Source organism: Dermacentor albipictus, chromosome 8, assembly GCF_038994185.2.
Source record: "Dermacentor albipictus isolate Rhodes 1998 colony chromosome 8, USDA_Dalb.pri_finalv2, whole genome shotgun sequence".
Classification (NCBI taxonomy): Eukaryota; Metazoa; Arthropoda; class Arachnida; order Ixodida; family Ixodidae; genus Dermacentor; species Dermacentor albipictus.
The window spans coordinates 43,904,918-43,927,767 of NC_091828.1; the positions used below are offsets into that span (position 1 = coordinate 43,904,918).

Genomic DNA, 22,850 nt, shown 5'->3' on the forward strand with positions numbered 1-22,850 from the left:
CCTGCAAGTTAAAATTTCATCCAGATCTCTCTCTCTCTCTCGCTTAGCCCCTGTGTGTACGTGCAATGTTAAATCCCATCTGTCAACTCAGCTGCGGAAGATGGCGCTGCCGGTGATGCTGAACAGCACGCCATAAATCACCTGTTTATTGTGAATACATTGTGGCCCTAGTGAGCTTGTGTACCCCAGTTTTTATTTGTTTATTTTATTTCATTTAAATGTTTTTCTCTCTCTGTTTCCCATGTACTTTCTACTGCTTTCCTCAAGTCAGGCTCGTGGAACAGCCACTGTGGCCACCCGATAGCCTTTCTGCCTGAGCTGGCAGTGTGTTATTCTTGCCAACATTGTCATGCGTAAGGAGCGATGAGAACATTCGCCATTGTCGTCCCCCGCAAGTGCTCGAGTGGCTTCGTTTCTCTTGCAGATGGTCAGCAGCCGTCTGGCGAACCGGCTCGGTGTCACCGGCGCGCCAAGGCGTCGGCCGGTGACAGATGCTCGCGAGGTTCTCAATGCACGGGCGGGTCGCACTGCTGCTGCCTCTTCCTTGGCAGCTCGTCGTCTGGGCGTGGCCTCGCGCGGCATTGTCAAAATGGGGGGCCGGCCGGCTCGCGGCGGTCTCCGCCTCAACACCATGCGGAGCGACCTCGTTGCCGGCGGCAGCGGACTTCGCAGCGACACTATTCTGGCGGCTGGCCGTCGAAACTTCGCTGCGCAAACACAAGGCTCTCCGAGGTTCCAGACGAGGAATCTGAGACAGCCAGCACAGGTATTGCATCTGTTTGTCTACATTTATTTCTTTATTCCGTCTCATACGTCACAGGCAATGATGCAGAAAGTATGCTACAAGTGTGGTCATAGAAGTCTTGCTTTGCTTGTTTTCCATTGCAGTTTTTAATCTGTAGCACCTTCTACAGAATAAATAGTTAATATCTGTTATTACTCCAGCTAGGCTAAAACGTATGACATGCTAGAAATCTGTGTTAAAAGTATGAATTAACAGAATTCTTAAGCCTCTAGTGCAAGTAATAATAACAATAAAAAAATTTTGAGGCGCATCTTCTCTTTGATCCCGGAAAACACAACCTTTACGCATCGGCATTCAGTACCTCACTAAATTGCGATCAGACAATATGTTTTGCGGCCACTATATCCAGTGTGAGCAAGAAAAGGTGTGAGGCATGCGCAATTGAGAGTAGTAGATGCCCGCAATGGCAGCTTCTCACAGTACTCACCCACCTGTGTCGCATGGAAATGCCGCCAAGGACTCCCTTTCCTGTTCCCGTACCAGCAAACAACCTCGCGAGTAGTCGCCATTCGCAGCTATCGCCACCAACCCATTTCAATAAGCATCTTCACCTATCTATCTTACAGCACATGTGACGTAGGAAGAATGACTTCTTAGCAAACTTTTAGTGTCTGCAAGCTCTTGAAATGTGTTTTGAGGCTAGCACACTACGTGATTTAACTGCAAGTATATTAAAAGATGCAGTTACGAGATTTAATAACGGATCCACGCCAGATCACAGAAAAATATAAGATCGCAGAATTTATCATCATCCATGATCTCCATGGTGGCTGGATAAGTGCAGTTTCAGATTTCTTGGTTGGCATAAAGTCATTGCTACTTTGTGCCACCTCTACCTGACAGAGATATGTTTAGGACACAGTTGTGCCTTGCGCATGTGCCCAGTGCTGTTGTCTGTGCAACCATATTTTTAAAAGCAAAACTTCCTTTGCGAGCCCTCGCAGCCTTTGCCGACTGTGGCTGCTGATGCAGTCTTTCCGAGTAGCTCAGTCCACCAGCACAACAACCCGGTGCTCTAACATGTAGGCCACAGTCGTAGGCAGACTTCTCTCTTGGCAGCACACAGTAGCCCTTTGAGGCAGTAGGATGGCTGCATAGCGTAGTGCGTGCACATGCTTCATTTTTCATTAGGCCACAGATGCAGGAAGGAAAGGGCTGAATAATAATAAACCTGAATGCCCCTCTCCTCAACATTTACCCTTTCGACACACATCGCCTTTGTCCCTGTGGCATCGCTGCAGCGTCACCTCGCAGTGTGCATTTCAGCATAGCTTGAGAACAGTGTACCGGTGCACACACAGACATTGCATGGGACTACGAGTTGCATAGGATGTCAGTACAGAAGATTGTTCACATTGAATTTTGTTTTGTGGCGTTTATCGTGTTTGCACCACCGATTGTAACGCGCAGGTACATTTCCACCCAAATATTTAAAAAATATTTATAATATTAACTGTGTACCAATTCTACCCCGCACATCAAGTAACGAAACCTGAGTCGAGGCATATCGTGTCGAAACAATATTATGGAACATACAAAGGCACACAGACACGCACGCAGCTGAATCTTAGCGACTAGTGGCTGTCGGAGTCCGATGACACCTCCTTCTCGCTGTCTGTCGACCATAGAAAGTCATCTTCGGTTCCATTTGATGCAATAGAAATGCCACACTTCTGGACAGTCCCGCAACCATCGTCTGCAGGAGGGCATTCCACGCACCATGGGCCCAACTTGCGATGTCTCAGAGTGTTGCTTTCTTCAGACGACCCGTTCTATGGCAGTGTGGCTAGCCACCTTGCACTGAGAGTGAGTTCCCTGCACGGGCGTCTGCGTCAGCAGGTGTTTTGTGTGTTGCGACACCACATACCTGAGCACACGAGAGTTGGACCTTCTCGCGTCTAATTGTGCGCTGCTTAGCCATGTCCGGGGAAAAGCGGATCCGGGAGGTTGAGCCAATGCCAGGTGTTCGGACCTTCACGGCCCCTCGGCGGCCTCAGCTTCACGTAGACGGCACCCCTAGACTAACCCACCTGGCGGACATCGGTAGTTGCCTTTTCCTGTCTCTCTCTCCCTATTTCCTCTCTCTCTCTCTCTCTCTCTCTCTCTCTCTCTCTCACTTTCCATCTTCACTGTTTTCTCCTGGCTTTCCCTTACTTCCGATTTTTCCAGGCAGCAAGGGTTAACCTTGTGCGAGTAGCCAACCTATGCTATGTCATATTCGGTTATAGTGGTAATGTACAGCTAGCGTTTGCAGGACCTGTTTCACAGGTCCTGCACAGGGCTCCATTGTAGGTGGCTGGCATTACTCGTGAAGAAATATTCACTTATGGCTGCTTCGTTTCCCCCAACTACCTGGTCGCTCCCTGAAGAGGGGGCAAACCGATGAAGTCTTTGAGCTTTTTAGTCGTCAAAAAGAACCTTTCCCTCGTCTCCATGTCATTCACTCTGAAAAACCAGACAAACCAGTATGAACAATTTCACCATTCCTTGTTTCGAAGTCTCTCACTGAAGTTTTTGGTACAGGTCCAGGCATCGAAAATGACAAGCTGTGCCCAAGTAACAGTAACCCCGCACCATATTATGAATACCAACTGTGGCATTGTCTCAGATGATCTGTTGGGGTAAACTGAAGCTGAACTCCTGGAGGGCTTCAGTGAGCAGAACGTCATCGATGTTAAATGAATTAAGACGAGGCGTGACAACAAGGAAATCTAGACCAAACACCTGATACTTACTTTTGGCACAAGTCTTTTGCCCCATTCCGTCAAGGCGGGGTACATCAAGCTCCGTGTTGGGCCATACGTGCCAAATGTTTCAAATGCCAGCGTTTCGGCCACATTTCACAGAGCTACCGAGGCCACCAAACTTGTGCGAAATGCAGTGCCCATGAACATACCTCCGAATCTTGCGAGAACACTCTCCACTGTGTAAACTGTGATGGGGAGCTCGCCATATACTCGCGGTTGTGTCCATCATGGAAAAAGGAAATAGTAACAGTTAAAGGGGTTGGGACACCGAATTTTGAGGCTATAAAAAGCATGTTGTAGGCTGCTTCCGTATGCAAGGACACCCAGAATGAGGTATTGGATGCTGCAAACATTTCAAAATAATTTTCAGCTCCAAAAAGTCATTAAAAACTCTTTCTCGTAGTGGAGACCCATCGCTAGCGCGGCAGTTACGTCACAGAGGAGGAACGAAAGTATTGACGTCATAGCACACTAGCACACTAGCACAAAAACGTGACGTATGATGAGTAGTGATGAAATGCCGATTACGGAGCCTGCTAAGCCGAGCGACCGAGCATAGCCTCCTCTATGACTGCGCTACAGGCATATACAGTCAACGACCGATTTTTCGGACCCTCTGGGGAACGCAAAAACGTCCGAAAATTCAGGCAGTCCGAAAAAATGAATGCATGTAAAAAACGCACTTTTTTTTTCTTATTTTCCCGGATCTAGAGGTAAAGGGCGAAGTACTAGGTTTCCGCAACCCTGCCAAAGCATCAGTGAAGTGGCTATAAAAAAACGCTTTCAAAAACTCTGTATGCAGCCGACTGCCAGTTTATTATGTACATGTGCATCGTCAGGCAGCCGGTTTTATTGCTGCAGTGGCTTGAAGAACTTGTTGATTGTTGTTTGGACAGCGTTCCGGTTGCATGCGATCATATTCATCTCAGTCTGAGCAAGGGTCATGTCAGCACTGTACACCGATGAAAGAGTCAACAATGCTCGCGTCAACTCGGCACTTGTAGGCGGCACAGACATTGGCTCCTCATTTTCAACATCGCAGTCTTCTGAATACCCCACAACCTGACTCCTTGCTCCATGCCGAACTCCTTGCTCACGTCAGCCTGCGATGGGCCGCTCACGACTTGCTTAATGATGGTAGCTTTCTTCTCCATCGTTAACCAGCGGTACTGCTTTGCGCACTTCGATGCCATCGGCAAGGTCGACGAAGTGGGGGCCATCGAAGGCAAGCGAAATCCTCAAGTTTAAATAGTGGAGTTCGCAGACGAGCGTCAAAGCACCTAGGCCTAGCGTGTAGAGCACACTTGACACAACAGCACAACCACACACCACGCTTGCCAAACGTGGCCTACGCAAACAAATGAAATAGCGCTGCTCCGGAAACTCCGCCCGAGGCGGAGGTGAAAGTGCGACGATGAACAGAGCCAGCGTGGCCAGACCGAATCAGTGTGTGACGGCTAGATTTGGCTAGTTGTGGTTCAAAGCGGTGATATGCTTCGGCTGCAAGTCGATTTCCTGCGCAAGGGCGCTGTGCAAGGAGCCAAAGGACCTTCCGTCACATCAAAAAGTCAGGAAAATTGGACGGCGGGGGGTTCGAGCGTCCGAAACTACACATGTCCTTATACATTGATTCTATGGGGCTCGTGGCGGTGCTGCGAAGACTTCCGAAATATCAGGCATGTCCGAAAATTTGGGTGTCCGAAAATTCAGTCGTTGACTGTAGAAATCCTTTCTTAATGCCAAGGGGTAAGGCGTGCAGACACGGACACAAGAGGAGAGAACACGAACGCCGCACGGCGGCCCTCGAACGGCCAACTGCATGCGACGAGTTGCCGTGCGGACGGGCCTTTACACGTTTGAGTGTAACACTAGCCGGCCGACTCCGAAAGGGACCAGGATATGTGGCGTTCGTGTTGTCCGCTTCTCTCCTCGCATAGTTCGGCAGCTCGGAGCGGTCTCTCATTCGCTTGGCCTTTCTCAGTGTGGGGGCCCGTCCACGTTACCGGCACAGAAACTCCCCGCATGCCGTTTGCCATTCGCGGGCCCCCGTGCGACGACGGTTTTGCTTGCGAACGGCGAGATTTCCTTGCCGTAGAGAGGACGGGTCCGGGACCCATTTGTGCGGCAGCCGTAGGGCAAAGCGGCCAATCAGCGACCGAGGAGTCGTCACTCTGGCACCGACAGCAGCTTCACCGCCTCTGATCGTTCGGCGCCGCCGATATCGTCACTAGGCCTTTTCCGGTTCACTTCAAAGCTAAAGCTTGCGGCGCTTCGGAATGAAGCACCGACTCTCACAAGCCAAAATATTTTCTTACCGCTGTTGTCGCTCTTCGCAATAATTATAATAATCGCGACATGCACTTAGAATCGCCAGTTGTTGACCTCTGCTGGCAGAGCATGCATATGCGCGATCAGACGACGCAGCATAGTTTTACGTCACTATTTTTTGTGGCCCATGTGACCAAGCCATGTTGCGTTTCCTCCTCTGTGACGTCAAAGCCCAGAAACTGAAACCGAAATCGCTCGGTATAATAATGCTATTATTAAATTATTTATCGGATATATATGAATCCCGCTGTGTGTGTCGTGCTCCCTGAAGCATGACGCAACGTTTGAATCAACAAATGCATCAACGAAAATTTTGATGTCTCCACCCCTTTAAAGTAAAGGAAAACATAACTTTCAGGGAGGCACACAGGCGGTTATCCTACCTGCCCAATAGCACATTTACCAATGTGACGCGTCTGGGGCAGCGACACAATGGCTTCCAGCAGCTGTCTGGCCGACACTCTGTGAGCCGTCAAACGCAGTGCTCGGAAGAGCGTGTCCAGTGACTCGCAAGAGGTGATAGACATAACAACCAGCCAGACGGCGCCACCAGTACCTAAGGAGTGGCGAGATTTTCGCGATCGCTCCAAAAAAGACAAGCCTTGTGTCATGGCGCCTGGAAAGGGCCCATGAGCAAATCTCTGTCTCTTAAACACACAGCACAAAACACATTTATCATAATGGAAACACAAATACTACAGTGGAATGTTAGAGGACTTCTTCTTAACCTTGACAATGTTAGAGAACTCCTACACAAACATAATCCAAAGTTGCTGTGTGTTCAAGAGACACATCTGAAACCTACATACACTAACTTTCTTCACAATTACACCATCTCCCAAAAAGATCGTGGCAAGGCTAATGCCTCCGGCAGTGTAGAAATAGTTGCTGACTAGTCAGTAGCTTGTCAACGCGTTGCCGTTCAGACGCCCTTTCAGGCAGTGTCAGCTCGGGCAATCCTTTTTAATAAGCTGGTCACTGTGTGTTCTGTTTACATACCCCTTAACTATCATCTTGGAAAAAGCAATATCTTTAACCTCACTGATCAGCTTCCTGAGCCCTACATACTCGTGGGTGATTTTAATGCCCACAACTGGATTTGGATAGGTCGATTCATCGAAAATTTTTATCTGACTTCTAGTGCCTGCCTGTTTAATAAGAAGGAGCTGACCTATTACAGTGTCCAACACAACATGTATTCAACGATAGATCTAGCAATGGGCTCTTCTTCTCTTCTGCCTCAACTAGAATGGAACGTCAATAAACTTTTTGGAAGTGACCACTTTGCTGTAACTTCAAACCTGATAACTCTACATGAGAACCCTTCGCATAATCTATGATGGAAATTAGCACTGGTGGTCTGTGAGCATATTAAAGAATCAACTTACCTACCACAAGATTTTATATATGATTTTACCATAGATGGTGCTATTGCATATTTTACCGCCTTTGTTATTGATGCAGCCAAAATGTTTATCCCACAAGAATGGTGGTTCGTTTGCAAGACGTCTTCTTTGGTGGAACGATACTGTAGAGAGGCATGAAAGAAGCAGAATAAGGCATGGGGCCTATTGCGTAGATCGCCAAATGCAGAAAATCTAATTGAATTCTTTTTTAATTAAATCACAGGGAAGGTGGACACGGTATCAGGCAAAGAGGAAGCTGGGTGAGGTTCTTCTGGGGTATATATTCCTACACACAAGACAAAAGTGTGGAATGGCTAAGAAAGCTGCAAGGGCAGCGAATCCATCTGTTGCCTGTAGTGAGCGACCAAGGGACTCCCTTGCAAGACCAGGCAGATTCTCTTGGCGAGCACTTAAAGTATGTGTCAAGCTCAATACATTATTCTCAAGCTTCCTTAAATATAAACAAATATAAGAATGTGAGCAAGTCGTACGTAAATGCAGACACAACAAACCATATAACCGGCCTTTTAGGTAATATTGCAGAGTTGAGAGCTACCTTGATTGCATGCAAGAGCTCTGCACCGGGACCTGACGGAGTCACGCATGACATGATTAAAAACTTAGTTCCATATATGGAAAAGAAGCGATTGAGGTCCCTGTTTTGAAGCAGGGTAAAGACCCTTCCTTGGTGGCAGGTTACCGCCCAACAGCTCTCACAAGTTGCCTTTGTAAGCCATTTGAAAAAATGATTAATCGGCGACTCATACATTTCCTTGAAATGCACAAAATATTTTATCCCTATCAGTGTGGCTTCAAAGAAGGGGCGGTCCACAACCGATCATCTTGTGCGCATTGAAGGAAATATCTGTGACGCACTTGTACACAAGCAGTCTTTCTTATCCATATTCCTCGATATGGAGAAGGCGTACGACACGACCTGGCGCTACGGAATCTTGTGAGACTTGTCGGGAATGTGCATCCGTGGAAATATGCTAATCCTAATACAAAGCTTCCAATCCAATAATATAAGGTCCAATCATACCTTCGTGTGAAAATCTGCAACGTATTGTCGCAACCTTTTATACAAGAAACTGGTGTACCTCAAGGAGGCGTGCTTAGCTGCACGCTGTTTATCATGAAGATGAACATGCTTCATTACCGCCAGCCATATTTTATTCCTTCTACGTGGATGACATTCAAATAGGCTTCAAATCCTGTAACCTCACAGTATGCAAGAGAAAGGTACGGTAGGGCTTGAACAAGGTGTTGAAGTGGGCATCCAAAAAATAGATTTAAAATCGACCCCCACAAACATTCTTGTTCTTTTCACAAGAAAGAGAGGCCTGGTTCTAGATCCTTGTATAGAACTGTGTGGACAACAAATACCTCTCAGCAAAGAGCACAAATTTCTAGGTATTATACATGGCTCCAGGCTTACCTTTCATTCCATACATAAAATATCTTAAACCGAAATGTCTGAAAACAATAAACTTACTGAAAATTCTATCCCACACAACATGGGGTAGCGACAGGAAGGGTTTGATGAATCTTTGCAAGAGCCTCATTCGATCACGATTGGACTATGGTGCCATCGTATATAACTCTGCCGCCCCAAGCGCGCTAAAGATGCTAGATCCTATCCACCACCAAGGTATCTGCGTAGCCACTGGTGCTTTCAGGACAAGCCCGATTGAAAGCTTATGTGCAGAACCAAATGAATGGTCACTCCATCTGTAGAGAACATACATCAGCCTCACATATTCTTTCAGAATGCACTCTAATCATCAGTATCCATGTTTTAATGCCATTAACGATGTGACGTGTGTTGCACTTTTCCGTAGTCGTCCCTCTGTAAGACAGCCGTTCTCACTGCTTGAGGCGGCTTAGTGATGAAGTGCATGTCCCACTCCTCAAACATGGCTTATTGCATCCAACCAAGCTGTTACCTCCTAGGGAGTGGCAGGTGGTAGAATGTTGCATGTCCTTTCTAGAAGTTACAAAGTACGCTCCAGAGCTCGAAATCCGAACGCATTTCCTAGAACTACAGTACAAGCACTGTTGCACAGAGATCTACAAAGATACATCAAAGTCGCATTTCTGGTTGTCCTATGCAGCCGTTGGTCCATCCTTCTCGGAATCCGATGTACTACATCCGGAAACAAGTATCCTTACAGCCGAGGCCTGCGCACTATTGTCGGCTATGAAGCGTGTAAGGAAATCAAAACTCCAAAAAGCAGTTATATATACAGACTCCTTAAGTGTCGTGAAGGCCTTGATGTTACCCTGGACTAAGGGCGCCTCCTGCACCAGCAGAAAGACACCAGCTTGTCCTTTCCTTCTTTTTTTAAAATAAATGTTTCTCCTCCTCCTCACTCTGTAAGCACAAAAATCCAGTACTTGCTGAACTCTATTCCTACCTGTGTAAAAAAAAAAACCCCGCCATGGTTGCTCAGTGGCTATGGTGTTGGGCTGCTGAGCACGAGGTCGCGGGATCGAATCCCGACCACGGCGGCCGCATTTCGATGGGGGCGAAATGCGAAAACACCCGTGTGCTTAGATTTAGGTGCACGTTAAAGAACCCCAGGTGGTCAAAATTTCCGGAGTCCTCCACTACGGCGTGCCTCATAATCAGAAAGTGGTTTTGGCACGTAAAACCCCAAATATTATTATTATACCTGTGTAAAGCATATCTATCTAGTCGGCATATAATTATATTCTAGGTGCCTGGCCATAGGGGCATTGAGGGTAATGTTCTGGTGAACGAGATGGCCACATCAATTGCATTGCAAGCTGTTAATCCTACCGCTGGTGATACTGTCACAGATCTGAGGCCTTGTTTATGAAAGAAACTGAAACCAGTGACAACGCATGTGGGTCACAGAAACAAATAATAAGCTGCGTGTGATAAACCTACAATTTGGTTTTTGGCCCTCCACAACAAAATCACAGCGAACAGATGTCCTATTCTGTCGTCTCAGAATAGGGCACACATTCGGCACCCATAATTTTCTACTTACTGGAAACGAACCTCCAACTTGTGGTAGATGTGGTGAGGGGCTGATCGTCCTCCACCTCCTCCTGTAGTGTCAGGAAGCTGAAGCTGAGTGAAAGAAACATTTTCTTCTTGCATACCACTATTGTGTCTCTCTTCACCCTTCTATGTTTCTTGGTAAAGAACCGCTTTTTTACACCAAAGCAGTCCTCGGTTTCTTGAATGATGTTGTCGTACATGTTAAAAGTCCATTAAATTGACAGCATATCTTCCTTCCATGGATGCCGCTCTGGTAGTTGTTTTGCATAGCACATGCCTCCAGGCCCTCGTGTTTCAAGGGCTCTAATGAGGCAGTAGTGCTGTAACCGATTTTAGCATCTGACATATTTTGTACATCGTATCATTTATTTGCAATGCATTTTAATGCTCATAGTACACGTAATTAGTCATTGCCATAATCTTACTACACGCAGATTTTATGCAATCTACAGCTTCTATTTTTAGGCCCCTTTACAGCCACGTCACATCAACTTCATAGAGCTCATCACTCCGCTACGAACTCATTAACACTGGCATGGCGCTCCTTGGCCCTACCTGGCCCTCGCGTCACTAAACACCATACGATCATTCATTCACTGAGAGAGAGTTACAATTGTAACGTGCGTGGAAATTTAAACGCACCTTTTATTACAAAAAAGTGTGCGTTTGGATCGTGCAAATAGGGTAATTCACCGCCTCACAAAAAGCTTCACATCACATAAATTGCAAAGCATGCCTTGAACCTGCATAATTTTGTTTTCTTTGATTTTGTTCTCAGACCTTTGGTGCTGGTATGGCGAACAGGAGGCGGGGCCTCATCAGTGGCACCAAGCGGCTCGCGGCAATGCAGGTAGGCCTCGTGGACATGTAGCCAACACTTTCCTATGGACCAGCATGTGTTAGTCTCGCATGCCCATTTAGACCAAGTACTCAAAGGGACCCGGAAGCACTACTTGAACATAGTAAGAAGAGGTTGCTGATCTGCCCTAGAGTCTGCTGTAAACATGCGAGCCAAACATCATTGCAGGAAACTGACAATTTCGGGTCAAAAAGCAGCGAAAAATTCCTTATTCTTGTTTTCACAATGTCGACGTACAGCATCGTCGTAAACAGCTTGACCCACCAATGCTCTTGGCTTATTTCGTGATCATGAGAGCATTCTCAGTAATGCACAATTACTAGTATTGAGTTAACTAAACAACACATGTAAAAAGTAGCAGATTCTGAAAAGACAGAAAAATAACTTCATTTTTGCACTGCTAATCTACACATGACAATTGTGCGTAGCTTTGTCTCCTGTGTGTGGCCTTCGAGGTAACCGCAGCATGCTGCTTAATGTAGTCCACCACGACGAGCCCCATCACGGCCACAACACTCGAATTTTGGATGGGGCCCTGGGGGGCCTTCCCTTCTTGGCTTCTTCGCTGTGTAGCTTCCAGCGCGCTAGCGGAGATGAAAAGGGAGAGGAAGCTGGGTGTTGGTGCGACAATTCCACTTGTAGTTGAAGGATTAGAAAAATTTTGCATCGTGAGATTTGTGAGACGATGTCCTTTATTAGTGAAGCCGTTCCACGATTAGTTGGAAAAGCGCTTCAGGGCTCCTTTAATTTCTAACTTGGTCTTCGGCCGTCGGCGCAGCCTGCGCTGGGCTACCAATTTGATGACTGCAACGGCTGATGACAGGGCAATGGCGAGCAAACACTTGTGGCAAACGTGCGACAAGAACGGGCTGAGCATTACTGTGATGGTCCCTGGCAAAAGATGCCTGCCTTTTAGAAGTGCCACAAATTCTTGCTTGTAGACCTTTCGACTGGAGAGAGAGACCAGCCCTCTCTGGACTGTTATGCAGGAGTGCAGAGCTCATGTGTGGCCACTTTCTCCCATGCCTTTGAGCAGGTACATCTTGAGGCTCACAACAGGACATGGATCCTGAGAAACTTTGGTCAGAAGTATTTGTGAAACGAATGGGCTTGCATGGCTTCAGCTAGCAAAAAAATTCAGCCCCTTGGTTCGCCTTGTTCGTCTCGATTATAGACAAGTTGCATGCTAGCAGGCGGCCATACGACGGGTGGAAAGAGCCGACAACTACGACGTCTCTGATATTCCTCTCCACTATTCACCACTTTGAGCAGTAGTCCTTGCCAAATGTTCAGAACCTGGAATCGTGCATAAATCTTGCCTTGAGAGAGAATTCATGCCATTAGATTCAATTGAAACTGTCTCGTTGGCATGGAATGCGGCGCGGCGCGTTTGCAGCGTCATGCCTTGCAACTTGCCCACATTGCCGGAGTATTGCTCCATTCCTGATCTCTGTGGTTGTTGCCTTTTTCTCGTCTTCTTTCTTCCTGCACCAGCAAATACAAGCGGCCCATATGGACATTGACGAACGCGTGAGTACCCTTTCTCATTTTGTAGGGTTCCACTGAGCTGCCATAGTCTACACATGCGGTGAGGGATATGCTGGACCCTCTCTCAGATAGATTCATAAAGTGCAAGCTTCCGGCTGTTTATTTCGAGCGTGGTTCTTACACGAAAGGCATTGCCTCAGCTAGACGGTATGACCTGTTAAAGAGGACACATGTATTAAAAAAAAATTAAATTATGGGGTTTTACGTGCCAAAACCACTTTCTGATTATGAGGCACGCCGTAGTGGAGGACTCTGGAAATTTCGACCACCTGGGGTTCTTTAACGCGCACTTAAATCTAAGCACACAGGTGTTTTCGTATTTCGCCCCCATCGAGATGCGGCCGCCGTGGCCAGGATTCGATCCCGCGACCTCGTGCTCAGCAGCCCAACACCATAGCCACTGAGCAACCATGGCGGGTGGGGACACATGTAAGAGACACTTACAAAATGACACTACCTTACTTGGGTTGCGACAGAGATGCAGCACTCGCACATTTGTCTGCCACTCTGAAAAAACATTTACTTTCAATAAGTTTATTTGAATTTGTTTTAATTTATGTCGTCTTGTTTTGTGTGAGAAGAAGGCAGAGTAAGAATGCTTTTCAAACATAGAAGTTTTATTAAGGAGTTCTGTGTGGTAACAGAATTATAGCTGCCAAAGATAAAGTTGTAGAATAAAAAATTGAACAAAGCTTGCATAAAGGTGCACTTCTACCTTAAAAGAAAACAGACTAAAAAAGTTTCGTTATGGATGCAAATTGTTTCTCCATCCAATAGCAAGTATCTGTAAGGAAATCAAAATTTTGTCTTGCAACACTCATGCTAGAGAAAAACCAGATGGAAGCCCTGTAGTTGGGCATGCCATGTGGCAAAGCAGTTCCTTGATGTGAAACACGGGGGAATGCTGTAAGTCTTGCAGTAAACACTTGTGTTTTGCCGGGTTTTGCCGTCGTCGTAGCAGTATTTCTTGCAGTTCCGATGTGTATTCATTTTAGCTGGCTGGTGCCAAATTGCTTAAGATAGTGGAGGAGCCCGAACTCGCGGTGCATCGCTTTCTGAATTAAAATTGGATGAAAAGGCCGCATCCTTTGATGCATTGGTGCCCAGGTTGTTGAAAAGTTCAACTGTACTACACACAGAAGAATTTACAAATTTGTCATGTTCCATAGTGCAGGCAATGCTTGCAAAGGCGGCCATTTTTGCTTTATCTGACGCCCCCGCATCTTCAGAGCCTGTTCAAAAATGAATGCCACACGAAAAAAAAGAAGGGAGGCGGGGAGGAGTCTTTATTAAAAGAAAATGAAACTGTAGTGCTTCTATAACTGAGATGTCTCATAGGGCCTGTGAGTGGTGCAAAAGGTGTCGCATGGCACTCAAAACCAAGGCCAACGACGCCCAAAGGAAAGGAAAGCATTACCATGGCATCAACATCGTGCTTTCTATCTGCACAGCGTCTGCTATACTCTAAGCATGTGCACCTTCCTCAGATTTTACACTCTGGGCTGTTGCACATTGCACCTGTCCTCATTTTGCTGCACTTAATAAATTTCCTGGCAAGTGGAATGCCCTGAACGTCAGCTCAAATTCATTGATGAAGCCAAGTTCTCTCTGCGTTGTTGAATTTCAGTGTTGTCGTTGGCCATGGTCAAAAGTGCCGGTGGGAGCTTAAACCCTTTGAAATGCTGCATACGCAATTTGTACCCCGAGATTGTGCATCAGCAACAAAAGCATTGATGGAACTAATCATATTTAAAACATGTCACATACATCTTCGAACACTTCTGATGAGAATTGTGCCGCAAGATTGGTAGAATGTTTCTTTTTTCCTTTTTTTCTGCTTGGTGTCAGTATGTTGTTGTGCGTAGCAGGTTAACTTTTCATTGTTTTTCAGTGCTTGCACCAAACATAATTTTCATGTGGCTGGATGGCTGCTTTTTAAGCCTGCTAGACATGAAATAGTGGGTGTTCTCACATCTGACGTTCCAGTAGTGAGTTTTCGCACGGAGTCCACATTCTGCAAACTTGACGCAACTTACTAAAGAATGTAAAATTCTGAATCTATTCTACAGCTGTGCGCTCTTTATGGTTCTGAAGATGCAAGAATGCAGTGAAAGTGAATTTTCAATCAACAGAATTGACACCTGAGTAGGTTCTAGAGACAGTAAAAAGAAATACTGAACCAGTTTAGATCGATAAAGTATGCTTTAAGAGCTCTACTTTCATTGATTTTTCAGTAATGGTTTGATTATTAGACGAAAAAAATAACGGTAAAAAGTTTCATTTTTGAATTTTACCCTGTACCCCCAGCTCTGGTGTATGGTAGTGGGATGTCATGGATTGAAAACTGTTATTTCACATTTCAGCCTTTGTAGTTCAGTAAATCTTCTTGAAACTTCCAAAGTGCAGTCTTTGGCTGTCTTATAATACAATGTGTAGTCCCTTTTTACCTATAAAAATTTAACTAGCCCCGAGCAAACTGCGTCGAAATCATTGATGTCGTGCCTTGCTGGAGTGAAAACTTCAAGGCAGCGTTGCCACCCGCACATTTTCGTTTTTTCGTCTTTTGTGGTGTATCAGATGCTTTCTTGCAGTAAGAGGGGCTTTTTCAGTATTGTGGAAGGGTAATTTACTGACACAGCTCGAATCATTCATTGTTAGTGTCCCTTTAAACAGGTAATCATGTGAGACGGCAGGTGCAAACAATACCTTGTACTTGTTTCTGGCGGGCTGTTTGTAGCATCTCAAGCACTTTTGGGCTATCACGGAGGCACGCTGGAGTGGTCAGATTATTTAAATATTGCAGTGCAGTGACATCTCAAAGGGAGCGCTTTACACCGGTTTGCAAGCGCACGGAGTAAAGCCGAGTGTTCAAAGTCTAACGAAACTGTTGCAAGGGGTGCCAGCAGCAGTGAAAGCTCAAAGTTCGCAGAGGATAAGACTGAGACACTTGCACTGTGGGGTTTGAGAAAGTGGGTTATGATGGTTGGAAGCGTTGCTTCGTTGTGTAACCAACGACAGTTTAACAACAAGGTGACACAGGCAGGGCTTGTTGTTCACCTGTCCTTTGGTACGGCACGAAGAAGCCTATCTAACCATGTCTGACTAGACCCTGTGAGAGCGTTACTGGAGATGGTGGGGCACACCACAGGAAGACAGGTAGATGGGGATGAGCCACACGCTCACGCCGCAGTGAAATTAAACTGACTTTGTGTGTCTGCTGAGCCTACATTGTTGAGCCTGGCCCTGCTGCTTGACATCGCATCAATTGCTGCTACTTTCACATCGTCTTTCTCGTGTTTGGTGTTATCGTATTTATTTGCATAATCGCAATTGCACAATGATCACACCCCTGAATTTTGTCCTTAAAATTCCTTTTTTCTTTCTTCTTTCCCGTCTAATAATCACCCCCCTGACTTGCCTCAGCGATATGTCATGTGCCAAGTTTAGCTAATGATGATCGCACTTACCATCTGTCGAATGCTACGTGAAGGACTCTTCAAGACATACCAAGCGGTCTGCACGCACCCGATGTTCTCAAGCAAATGCCCCATTTCATTCCTTTCATCACTTTCCGCACTTCCATGAAAAAAAAAAGCTACAACCAAACTTGCCTTCGCTTTAGAATGGTTGTGCTCAGCAACAACACCAACAAAAAAAAGCGCCATTTGATTCATCTCGTCTGCACTCGTGGGCACACAATAAATCACAAGCGGCAACGATAGTAGCAACGTTTACACTGATATGTTAGACGTGTACCCTATTCATACAGTGACACTTGTATCACATAGCTAAGGTATTTGCCCACCCTTAGCAGAAAAGTGCCATATTAAAATAGTAGTGAAGACAAATGCCAGTTTCTGCAGCATGCCTGCCATGTGTTTCTATGTCACTGGCAGCTAAGCGAGCCCATCTGTGTTTCTGTCCCCTCAAAGTGGACATGGCTACGTTATTGCCGCAAACTTGCCGATATTAACGACATTATTCATTACTAATATGGAAGAAACTGTTTCAATGCACGTAATGTACTCAAGTGAAGAAAAAGAAAAATTGGGTTCGGTGTGTTCGGCTTGCTCCGCCAGCCGCCATTTTTGTTTGGATGTCCAGCACTGTTATGGCGGCAGCCACCTGTTTGTTGACCTGCTGTCATCCCACAGCAAATGCAGGATGAAAAAAAAGAATTTTTTTTTCGTTTCGCGGAAAATTTAACCAGCGTAATGATCTCACCCCTTAATTCGCGTCAGTTTTCTGATTCTGATTCTTCTGATTGTGAAAAGACGGCCTGCTTTGAGCAAACTTATTCATACAGGTTCCTGAAGTAAGTGAAATAGGCAACAGCAAAGCCATTGTGATCTATAGAAAGTGTCTGGCTTGTCAGGTACTGCTGTTCCAAGTTGACTGCGGTCTGTATTCTGTGCCTAAAGGTAAATCAGTGTTAATGAGGTACGGACGTATCCCACGAAGGGTGTGTGGTCAGCACAAGAAAATGTTTTAGCGCGCGTTATTGCCCCCTTACCCTCCCTCTTCTGCTGTTGTGTCTGTGGAATATTTACAACTTACAACATTCACTGCTTGGCTGATACACAAAAACAGGATAGACAATGCGTTATGACATTTTTGCCAGAAGTTGTTACATTGCCTTTCAAAAGCATTGCATTTCAAATGTGCATGGCAGTGAATTATGGGAAGGTGGGGAGGACAAGAACACAGGCGTTGTTGGTGCGAATGATAAATAAGTGTGTGTCTGACACAGGAACTTTCCGCACGTCGCATGGCATTGAAAGGATTCGCCTGATTTTCTCTGTCTGCTTACATTTGAGAAACTTTCTTTTTTAGATGATCTTGTGACGCGAGTGTTCGACATTAGCCCCTTATGTGCCATGGACGAACCCTGTTCATCCACGCATTTCTTGTAAAAAATGGCCAAGGACGAGCTTAGCTTCGTGAAAGTACTTTCCATTTTTTTCGCAATATTCAATTACTTCTCAACAATACTCATTAAAAAAAATTTTTTTGTTAACAGCATTGCTAAGCTTCAATTTTGCAATGAATGGTTACGATTTTTTACTTGTAAGGATTTTAAATATTGTGTACATTGCTTTCTAAAAGGGATTCTGCAGTAATAGAGTTGCCCATTTTTGACCAGAATGCAGGATACTAAACAGGTCATGGAAACAATTAATGGTCTGTATTACAGTAAGTAAAGTATAATTGAACTGGAAAGTCTGCAACGTAACGATGTATGTCACTCGTCCTATCTATCGGTACGGTGCGACACACCACAGTACAGTCGATGGTTTGATGACATCTCGTCTGATCGCGAGACAGCATTTATTTATTTATTTACTTATTTATTTGAACCTCAAGGGTCCCTGGCGGGACACTACATGAGGATGTTGAATGAAAGAAACAGTGAAAACAGCAGCCAAACAGGATAGGTTAAAAAGCTGTTCATGCATTTTTGCTTTTGTACCAAAGCCTTTTCACAGAAGTAAGCTGCTCTGAAAAGTCTTAAATGTATATATACCCTATCCTTCTTCATCAGCATCTTCATTATTTCTTTCGTTCATCACAGTACAGGCACGGTTCGGCAGAAGTGCCCAGGGTATATGTAAGGGTTCAACGAGATACGAGTGACAGTGTTGATACGAAAAACTTGATTGTGCAGTGTGGCACAAGTTTGCATAAAGGAAATGGCTGAATTTAATACTTTCCTTTTAGGGCATTGGACTGTGATGATGAACCAAAACAGCGTGACTGTGGAGTGCTTTAAGACGAGCTATTCACAACAGTGTAATATTAACAGTGGCGATTTTCCGAAATAGTTTTTTGCACAAAATATCCTTTTTTTTTAATGGATTTTCGAAAATTACACTTTTGCTTCACGGCTTTCCATTTGCCAAGGAAAGGGGGAATGAAGTTTCACGAAGTCCAGAGGTGCTTGTGGCATTGAGACGCCTGCTAACGCAGATCCCGCTGGCCCGGAACAAACGGATCCAGGTGAACCCAAACGGCATTTCAGTGACCACGGCCAACCCTTTTATGTCGGTAAGCAGCACAGATTTGTGCAGCTCCGTAATTCCAGCTTCGCAGTAATGGCTGTCCTTATCAGTGCGCACAATTGAATGCCGCATGGGCACGATTCATGACAATGTCTGAGGTCTTTTTGCCTAAGGCTGATTTTTGGAGACACTTAATGCTGCAAAGGTGAAACCTGTGATCCAACCGATTGTAACAACAGAAGTGTGATAGTCACTCGAGAGACTTCTGCGAGACAAGGCACACATGACAGTAGCAAGTGACGTAGATCCTTCCATGGGAACTACGAAAGTCAAAGAGATGTCAGTGTCACCAGACAAACTTTTTGTAGCGTGACTGTTTGAATGCATCTGTGACGCACAGTAAGGCCCAATTCACACAGCCGTCAAACGCCCCGTCCCGTCACTGCCACAGCACAGGTGTCCATCATGAGGCAGCGTTTTCTCGTTGGTTTCTCAAGAATGGGATGCTGGTGACATTAAGAGCACCGGCCAATGTCACTGGCGTGTCATATTTGAGGAACTTGCGAGAAAACGCTGTCTCATGGTGGATGCCAGTGGCATGACGGTGACAGGAGGGGCAATTCGACGCTGTGTAAATCGGGCTGGATCCGTGTCCATGAAGAAGAGACAAAAAAAGTCTGTAACATTTGAAATCCCAGCGTCTGCTGTAATGGCTCAGTGAGTATGGTGTTTCACTGCTCACAGATTTACTTACCCGTCACTTTAGCTGCGTTTTGGTTTGCGCAAAATGCAGAAACACTCGCGCCATTATATATAGGTGCATGCTAAATAGTCCCAGCTGGGCAAATTCATTCTCAGGCTTTTCGATGTGGCGTCTCCCGTAGCATCGCTGTGTTAGTTTGGGACATTGTACCGGAGGAATGAATTTCGTTTACAAGGCGCTTGCAACTTCTGCTTGATTTTGGGATGCCAGCATGTGGCCTCGGCCTTGGAAGGAGAAGTTCATGGCGCTCCGGATGGCAACGCTGACAGTTGCCACGCTTTCCTCTTGTCTGCCGTCTAGAATTTCGCAGCAATCCCCAATCGCTCAATGTTTGCGCAGTGCATTGAGGTGTCTTTGGTTTTGACACAGGGCTCTAGCTTTGCAACACACAGGTTCACACCTGGCAGCTCTCCCAAATTTTTTGTAAAGCTTGCGAATTTGAGCATTTTCTACAACTTCATTAATGCTTCGTCATGTTTTAGGAAAAATAGACTCTTGACTGCTAAAATGTTACAATTATTGGCACACGACCAACCCTTGGAAGTCTTGGGATGGTGAAAGGACAGCTGCGGAGGGGTGCGCTCTTTCTGCAAGTTCTTTCAGACAAGTTCCAGAAGCAGGCGAAATTGGCAACAACAAAGTGTACAACAAAAGCCACCGGGTGTAGATTGCCTGCTTGTGCTGTTCCGAATTTGCTGCTGCTTGTGTACCAAGTCTAAAAGATAAATCGTTGTTGGTGGACAAGGTAAAAAGGACAGAGTAAAAGGTGGGCAAGGCTCCCCCAGGGGGAAGGCATGACCACCTTCTTTTGTGTGTGTGTGTGTGTTTTAAAAATGTAACATCCTGACCAGACAGGCTTCCATCACACACTCGACTTTATCAAAAAACATGCAAGTAACATCCAGCTTCTTTATTCCTTGACTTTAGAGGGACACTGCAGGAATTTCATAGCCTATATTTCAATTACAGAACGCCAATTTTAGGATAGCATACCAAATATATTAACGAAATAAGTGAGGCTGACCGTCCGCAGTCTTGGTAAGGCAGATACGATGCAGAAGTGAGAGATGGCTGTCAATGCTACCTCACCATCTCTGCACAAGCTCCCTGCAACATCATTCATTTTGAGGAATGTATCTTTGAAGTTAGCGAATTGTTTATGCACTGAGAGCGACTACATTGTGCTCTTTAGGGAACTATGTCATGGCCTGGCAAACTTTGTGAAATTTCGCTGCTCAAAAGTTGGCTCAATTCAGGTAAGCAGCGGCATAATCAATGACATTAGATAGGTGTAATGAGCACTGTGGCTAGTGCACTAAATTCAAAGAAGGGTTAGTTTGGCATTTATTTTCTTTAGTACTAGTAAGGAACCGCCTTCTGCTAAATAACTGCTAACAGTGTTTCTAAACACTATTCTGCGAGTCTGAGGTCTCTCGTTTCTTTTCATTGTTCCTGTACGGCTATTGCTGTACTTGGTTATTTTTTTGGTTATGAAGTTGTCCGGAATTCGTTACGTCACAGAAATTTGCGTCAACTTTTTGAAAGTATAGAAACTATTATGAATTGCTTGGATGATGAGTTTCAAGTATTGCATTAGGATCAATCAGATTCTCTTGGTTAAAGACTTGATTAGCTTGGTTTTCATAATTACTTGTCTAATTAGTACGTGGAGTCACTTTAAAATATATGATTTTATGGTAAAAGCAATCTAAGGGAGCCTAATTTCTGCTAAATTTGCTAATTATTACTTTTAACCAAAAATTTGAACGCATCTTCCAAAACACCCTACATGTAATGGAGTCTAATCTGACACTACCTTTGTTATGTCCTAGTATTCATTATAAACATAATTTGTTACACTATACTAACTAGAAAATTTTAAACTTAACCTCTTCATATCTAATCATTTGTTATATCTGTCTTTGTTATACATCAACGTTAAGCTGTACTACAGTGGAGTCTCGGTAGAGTCTCATTTCTCGTTACATTGAAGCTGCATCCGACTCAAATATACCATCCTTACATCCAATATTTGTTATATGCATGTATTTGTTACTTGCGGGTGTTGGTGAGAAGAATTTCAGATTTGTTTTGTTACGTCCGATAATTCGCTGTGCATGTGTTTCTTGCATCTAAGTTCGGCTATGTGTGTTAGTAGGTTTCACAGCGTGTGCTCCGTCTCTTCCTTTGTGCATCAAAAGTCCCGGCAGGGCCTGTTTGGGGGACGTGCCAGCGCGTTAGAAGAGGACGACGACCTTGAGCGGCTGACCCTGGACGACGTCCTCGGGAGGTCGCCCCTGGGCGCCGCCACAGCTGCAGCAGCAGCAGCGGCCGCCGCAGCCCGGCTCTACCACACAGGAACTGCGTCGATTGGAAGGACACCCCGGGCAACGGTGAGCCCCGGCGCTGTCCATTGTCTGTGCACGCGACCCATTTGCATCCACAGTGGCAGAGCGAAGAGTAACTTAAGTTGTCTTAGTGAACTACCAGTTTACGAGAATAAAGAAAAGCCACTAATCCTGTGAGACAGGGCTTGATGAGCCATAAAAGGTGCGAAAACATACAGATGGGTGATGCCACCGCCGCCTTGCAGTTCCCACACCCGTACGCCATGACGACGGGATTTTGACGGCCTCTGCACGGGACGTTTTTATCAGCAAAGATTAACAGCATTGTATTGTCACGTGGCGGTGACGTTGAGGAACACAGTAGCAATACTGTGAAAGACAAAATTAACTTTTATTAGGCGAACTTATGCCCACAAAAACAGGCAACACTTATAGCACAACGATAGCAGCGAACACGGTCCGCGATCGTCGAAAATATTATCAGCGGGTCAAGCCCGTCGGCTTTTATACATCAATCGTCGAATGTTCCAGGTTAATCGTTGGGACCCGCGTGCCTTCCACAAACTTCTACACCATTCGCGTCAGGTGATCAAATCAGATAACATAAGGTTTGGCGACAACAGGCAGCAGATAGAAGCATCGATAACTTTCCAGAAACTTCGGATCCATGCAGGTGCGTTCCGCGCTGTGCGATAACATTTGGTAGGCGGCGAAACGTGGTCGCCCGATAAAGATAAGTACTCATGTCAGTATTCTAAGAGAGCCAAGAACTGCACGAGTGAGCTAGTTTCGAGAAATCTTGCTGAGCCACGAAGGCCCAAATACTTAAAGAAATACAGTATTTATTCAACTATGAGGCGGTCATATGGTGGGATCTAAGAGAAAGAACTTAAAAGTAGGCACACTAATTCAAGCCTATATAGAATAGCCGACAAATTATTCAGACTTGGCAGGGGTTATCTGTAATACCGAGTAATCAGAATAATCGGTGCCGATTATATGCGCACTGCGCGGCG

General features: G+C 45.5%; 1 protein-coding gene across 4 annotated transcripts in view; it reads left to right on the top strand.

Moving 5' to 3' along the window:
- The window catches only part of LOC139048742 (polymerase delta-interacting protein 3-like), a 41,184-nt gene that overhangs the window by 1,989 nt on the left and 16,345 nt on the right, over window positions 1-22,850 (top strand). For 2 of the 4 annotated variants that reach the window (XM_070523294.1, XM_070523295.1), the window contains exons 2-6: window positions 425-766; window positions 11,096-11,167; window positions 12,671-12,706; window positions 18,626-18,769; window positions 21,688-21,879. In XM_070523294.1, coding sequence (XP_070379395.1) covers window positions 425-766; window positions 11,096-11,167; window positions 12,671-12,706; window positions 18,626-18,769; window positions 21,688-21,879 — 786 coding nt within the window. The remainder of the gene's footprint in view (window positions 1-424; window positions 767-11,095; window positions 11,168-12,670; window positions 12,707-18,625; window positions 18,770-21,687; window positions 21,880-22,850) is intronic. The other 2 variants (XM_070523296.1, XM_070523297.1) reach the window with 2 other exon arrangements.